General features: G+C 42.7%; 1 protein-coding gene across 8 annotated transcripts in view; it reads right to left on the bottom strand.

Moving 5' to 3' along the window:
* ECT2 (epithelial cell transforming 2) overlaps positions 1-5,720 on the bottom strand; it is a 30,198-nt gene extending 24,478 nt beyond the window's left edge. For 2 of the 8 annotated variants that reach the window (XM_055817267.1, XM_055817266.1), the window contains exons 1-5: positions 5,545-5,685; positions 2,763-2,920; positions 1,627-1,706; positions 1,433-1,525; positions 335-517 (exon numbers count right to left, since the gene is read on the bottom strand). In XM_055817267.1, the coding sequence (XP_055673242.1) occupies positions 335-517; positions 1,433-1,525; positions 1,627-1,706; positions 2,763-2,892 (486 nt within the window). In that variant the 5' untranslated portion in view covers positions 2,893-2,920; positions 5,545-5,685. Of the gene's footprint in view, positions 1-334; positions 518-1,432; positions 1,526-1,626; positions 1,707-2,762; positions 2,921-5,544 lie in introns of all 8 variants that reach the window. The other 6 variants (XM_055817264.1, XM_055817263.1, XM_055817268.1 and 3 more) reach the window with 4 other exon arrangements.
* Positions 5,721-6,294: the final 574 nt, after the last annotated feature.

Here is a 6,294-nt window from a genome sequence, read left to right on the forward strand (position 1 = left end):
TCCCCCCCCCCCCCTCCCCAGTTCATGCCCTCTATGTGACAACCTTTGGAAATATAAAGCGTCTGCTGGAGCATCATTTCTGTGCTGCCTTTCCTAATGGTGCAATCCCAACTAGTGGGTCAACAACTCCCACAGCTACTGCAGTCGTTGTAGCCATACTGTCTGTTTTTCACTACATGCAATATCCTAACACAGTATTAGAAACTTGCTCTTCTCTTGCTACAAATATTTATGATTGATTGGCAAAGCAAAATAGATTTTATTTTGTACACTTAATGTTTAGAACTCACCACATCAGTGAACTGCTCAGCTGATTTCAACACAAAGCACATACCTCTCCTTTTCGTGCACAGTGCAGTACTACTGGAGGTCCAATGACACGGCAATCTGCTTTGCAGAGGTTGTTAAAGATACAATCTTGGAAGTCTGACACAACAAAGATAGTTTCAAATTCTGGGGAATCAGAATCTCCAAGCTCTTCTATTGTGTCTGTCTTTATGTAGGGCACTTTAATTTCCTTGATGCATGGGAACAAAGGGGAAGGCGTTATTCAGGCAACATAACTTGCATTACTGTCAAGATTCAACTGACTTTTATTTTGGGCCATTCAGAAAATGTACAATTCAGATTTCAGAGACAGACTCCCAGGACTTGTGAAAGCTGAATTAGATGCAACTGTTCTCTAGCATAAGAATAGCTATGAACTGCACATAAAAAAAAAAATATCTTAAAGCAATTCCTGCTTCTGAAAAATAAGAATTCTAGTTACTATAGTAGTTTACGTATCAGTTCACACTGATAATATAGTATGGGAAATATCTACAGACAGAAAAAAAAACCCAAACAAACCAAGCACAAAAGAGTAATTCAATTTCAGACTGTTGGAACAGCATAAGGTAATTCTGGATGCTACTAAAAAGTAGGATCCAGCTTACAACAGCAAGATCCATGCTGCGTAAGATCTAAAGTACAGAAGTCAATTTTGTTCATTGCTTGATAATTTTAAGGGTTCTAAAAATTTGATCTGTTCCAGTTTCAATCATTAATTGCAAATTTTCCATGTTTTTTACATGAAAAAAATGGAGAACCACTTTTACATCTAAGCTCAAACGCAGCTTTCAACTGAAAGAGAAGTCAATTAAGCAGTTATGAGTCAGTTCATAGCAAAACCTTATTTGTTGACTGTTAGCATGCAGTTGAACACCCCATCAATATTTCTATCCCCATGTTAGAAGAGAGCTGCAGATGCAACTTCCATATTTGAGAGTATTCATAAAAAAAGTGCCTATTTTGACAAGCTTTAAGTGACACCATCAGTAACATTAGCATACGCTGCGGCCACTATGCCCAATTAATATAAAGTGTGCACATTTCAGTTCGTGAAGTACAACATGCTGCATGCAATCACATGTGCTTTAATTGCATGACATACCATATGAATAATACTTTTTATTAGTTTTTCTTCTGATTTACCAGGACTAGTTTTCTTTATCTTTATAACTGGTACTTCCATTATCTTAATGGTCTGTGGAAAAGGAGAACTTTAGTACAGAACCGGACTGGCTACCAGAAGTCTAAAAGCATACCATCTCATCCCCGTGACTGTTTTATCTTAAACCCACATACCTCCAAGGCTTTCAGAAGCTCCTTATGTTTCCCTGCTTCCTGAACCAAAACCACTCTTGTTTCTATTTGAGGCATTTCTTCTGTTTACAGAGAAACAAGGATAATAATATTTTAATAGAAAACTCCATGTTAGACCTAAATCAAGCAATAACACATAGAACAATACAGGCAGACTGCATTCTTCCAAGATACCTTGTCTATCAGGAACAAACCTGAAAATAAATGTTACCTCAAGAAGCCGGTCCTTTAATTACAGCATACCCAATTGACCATAGAACCTAAACTGCCCAGTATTTCATGAAACAAGATCCTGCAATTCATGACCGGTTACCTTACAGTCAAAGCAAGAACATGCAAGAAGAGTCAGTGTGGGCAAGGAGGAAAATGAAGAAATAAAATAAAAAAAAAAATTACAAAATTGACTTAATGCTTCTAGCATAATTAGATACCAAGACTTGCTGGAAAATAGACAGCTGGTATCTTTTCTAGCTTCTGTGTTCCTGGCTGACAAATTTTATTACTTCCTAGTGGCTGCTCAGTTTCACCAAGGAATATCTGAACTGAAGTTCAGTATCTTGTTCTTTTTCTCCATGTATTAGGAAGCTTTCAAAATATTAGGAAGGAGGGACAAGCGTTGTTGCTTCCATGTCATTTGCACCAAAAGACCACCACTGGATTTTGGCTACTGCATTGCAGAATAACAATATGTCTTTTTTGTTGTTTTTTAATGTCAAGATTTGTTCTTGAATTAATTTCAAGCTCAAGACTATTCATCTCTAAGGTCTACCTGTACAGAGCAGAGCAGCTGTAGTTTCCAAACACTAGTGTCAAAATATCACCTGGAACAATTTATTCCACAGAAAAGGCATCAATTGCAACTAACAGCTTTCTATGCATCAGCCAGAAGACTCACTTGATCTCATGGCTGCAACCCCAAATTTTTATAATAAGGTGAGTTAAAGATTAAGGAATTCCCTTTGTTGGTGAAAGGATACCAAATCAACACCCTTTTAGCTACCCTACACACAATCCTGTAGTTCATCAAAGCACTTTGGTTTTTCAAAACTACTTAATGCCTACAAAGTAAGTAGTCATTACAAAAACATAGTAGTCTTAAAATAAGTTTCTCCCGTTACCTTCAACATCCAAAGCAGACCCAGGAAATAAATTCTCTTTGGAGGTTTCTATAATTTTTGAATCAAGAACAGAAGAATCAGCCAAGAGGCTCCTCCCAGCTTCAGATACCACCGTACTGTTGTCAGCCATGATTATGTCTTGTTTCTTTCTTCAACAGCTAGAAGATAAGATACATAACTATGTTACAGTTGCAAAAAGCTCATTCTAAGAGCTCTGTGACTAAAAAGTCAGAAGTAACTTCTGAAAACAAAAGATTTATACTCTTATTAAAACCCCACTCACACTGATGGCATAGTTCTAATGCTCTTTCAGGAGTCACACAACTGATAGAAAGGACTGACAACAATCCTGTTGCAGAAATGGTTCTGAGCAGGCTACTTACCACCACAAATATTTCATTTGCACAGAAAGCTGCAGAGAGAGTACTTCAACTCTGAGCAGCAGGAAAACAGTAACTCTAGTATTATTTTTAGTAAGTTTTACCACAAAACACCAACAAACTAAAAGCACTTGCTTGCTTCAGTGATAAACTATTATAAGCTAGATTTGAGACCAAGATTAGCATCGTCAATTCTCCTGCTGAAGTTTCACTTCAGGGTACACAAAGTGTCTTGCTAACATTTGATTTTTCAGGTGAACTGGCTAGAGTTACTGTGATTACCTAAAAATGACCTCTCAGGGAGTAGAGCCAGCAGTACCCAAGAAATCCACGAGATTTCTCAAAATGCATGAGTCTTTACAAAGGTAATAAGCATATCTATGTCTAACTGTATGATCTAGTCTAATACCTTACATTAACTAAAATATAGTAGAAGTATCCATTCATCTCCAGATAAAGAGGCCTTCTGTCTTCTCACAGGTAGACTAAACCTGGGCTCTCCCTGCCCATCAAACAAACTTGTCACGTACTAGAAAGGCAAAACTCTTACTCCTCTCATATTTTGTATAGGTAGCTACCTGAATCTTGTAGCAGTAAATTTGTTCCAAGACATCTGCCCAACACATAGCACATTTTCTTTTGTCCGTGAAGCACTAAGCAAGTATTTCCTGTGATTCATCATTTATATATTTGCACAGCGATATCAGAAGTTATCTAGATTAGCCACTGTATCTGAACTGCTGCAGTATAATGACTTTCTGTACCACTTTCACTGAAGTCATTCTCCTCAGGACTGTAAAAGTCCCCTTAAAACAGTAGCCACCCAAATAATGCCCTAAAGCACTGTCTGAAAGGGGACTCATGAGGTAGTAAAACCCCTAGAGACCAGCACATACTATCTTTCAAGTTGTGCAATGCTTGTCAAAAAAGAAAAAAAAAAAAAAATCAGAAGACAAAAAGCAACGGGTGTCCAGCATAATGGCAATATAGAAAATAATTTATCTTCTAGAGTCCAGCATAATGGCAATATAGAAAATAATTTATCTTCTAGAGTTTAGGAAATTGTGTTTAAGACTCTTGGACAGCATTCACATACATTCATAATACATCAGGTAAGTCCTAATATAGTCACGAGCAATAAGTCAACACCACAAATCTAGCAATTCTAGGCATATTCAGTTACCAGAATTGCCACCCTAGTTGCAATTATGTTGCACACACAGCTGTGTGGGCTCCACAGAATTAAGTTTCCTAGTATCAAGTCCCAGTCATCCAGCTACTTTAGACCTAGAAGAAGGAGAAAGTACTTTTAACTAGAAGAGTCTTTAGGGATCACCTGACCAGAAGGTTCTAAAGATAGCACTAGGAACTGTCACACAATTACCTCTCCTTTAGCAGCAAGAGTGGGGGGAAGCATTAATCGCTGAAGACTCAAGCCATATTGTTAATAATTATTACCACACAGACGTATGTAAAATCAGACCAAAAAAACACTAACCACCTCCAGTTAAGTGTACCATTAAATTTAAATCCTAAAGATTATTTTTTAAAATAACAGCAATATGATTCCTGTCATGCTGCTGTTGTTATACCTAATAACATGTATATGAACTCACAGAGAACTTCACAGTGTATTTGTGAGAAGCCCACACTTAGGGCTAGGCATTGATTTTCTTCATGGCTTTTCCAATATATTTATGAGGTTCCATTCTGGGTGTATTTTTAAAACATTCCCTGCTTTAATGGTCACGTATTAATTAATAACATAATATTTCTGGATATTACTGGACTTACACACCAGAAGTGCCAAGATACAGAAATAGACAAACTGCACACAGGGACATGAAACACAACAGCTTTACCCTCACACCAAAAAAAAAAAAAAAAAAAAAAAAAAACCAACCAACCAAACAAAAAAACCACCTAAAAGTCAGAACACCATCACTACTACAGGACTCGGACAGACACGAATGCCCCTCCAGCACTACACTTACAAATGACCTCCCAAGGGTTTGTGGAAAGCCCGAAGGTCGCAAAGCATCCACAGGCGCAAATATGTTTTTTAAAGCAGGGAAAGGATATCTAAAAGCTTCCCGTGTTGCCCATTTCCCTTCCGAGAAACCACCCGGCAGCGTGACCAGGCTGCCGTGCCGAGGCGGCCGGCGCAGTCCCAGGCACCAACAGCCGCCCCCACCCCGAGCCAGCAGGTGCCACCGAGCCGGCGCCTCCGAGCTGCCCCGAGGGTCCGGCCTGCAGCCCGCAGCGGGCCCCGCCACCCCCACAGGCCCTCGGCTCTCACGGCTGCCCCAGACACAACCCCCTGCCCACCCCAGCGGCCACGGCCGCGACCCAGCCCGCCCGAGCCCACCACCGCCCTCCGGGATCGGCTGCCCCGGCCATACCGCGCCCGCTGCCGGCGCCCAGGGCCGGCTGCCCACTCACCGCAAACCGCAAAAACAACCTCCGCCATGAGCAGGCGCCGCCACCAATTCAAAAAGCCAGCCGCCGAACTAAGTGAGCCGCCCATTGGCTGCCAGCCCCACGGCATCTCTGTAAGCCTCCACCTCATTCGGTATCTCTCCCAGATGTCCCGCCCTCCTCCCGCACAATTTGGACTGCTCTTCCACGCCTTCCCTTTCCGATTGGGTGTCGCAACTGCTGCTCATAGCGGGGACGTCTTCCATTGGCGGGAGGCGTTTCCTGGGCAGACGAACTGGCCTCGTTGCGGTACCCGAGAGCAGGTTGCTGAGTGGGTGGGGGCGCCCTGCGGTGATTGGCTGCTAGGAAGGTTCGAATGCTTCCAACGGCCGCGCCGGAGAGACCCGGATGGAGCGGCGGCGGGAGCGGCGGCGGCCGCGCTGAGGCGCAGTCCCGCTCCTGGGCAGGGCAGGCCGCATGCCGGAGAGCCCCGGAGCCGCCTTCACAGGTGTCCCATGGCCGCACGGAGACGGCAGTTAGCGGCCCGCAGCAAGTGCGGGAGGGCTGGGCCCTCAGCGGCCATTGGCGGCCCGGCCCCCCTCATCCTGGCCGCCGTGTGGTGGGCCGCAGGGCACGGCCTGGCCGGCAGTCCCTCAGACCGCCCTTGAGCACTACCCAAAAGGGAGGATAAATAATGGCAGTGGCCGCCATAAAAATATTAATGCTATTAATAA

Source organism: Falco peregrinus, chromosome 12, assembly GCF_023634155.1.
Source record: "Falco peregrinus isolate bFalPer1 chromosome 12, bFalPer1.pri, whole genome shotgun sequence".
NCBI classification, from domain to species: Eukaryota; Metazoa; Chordata; class Aves; order Falconiformes; family Falconidae; genus Falco; species Falco peregrinus.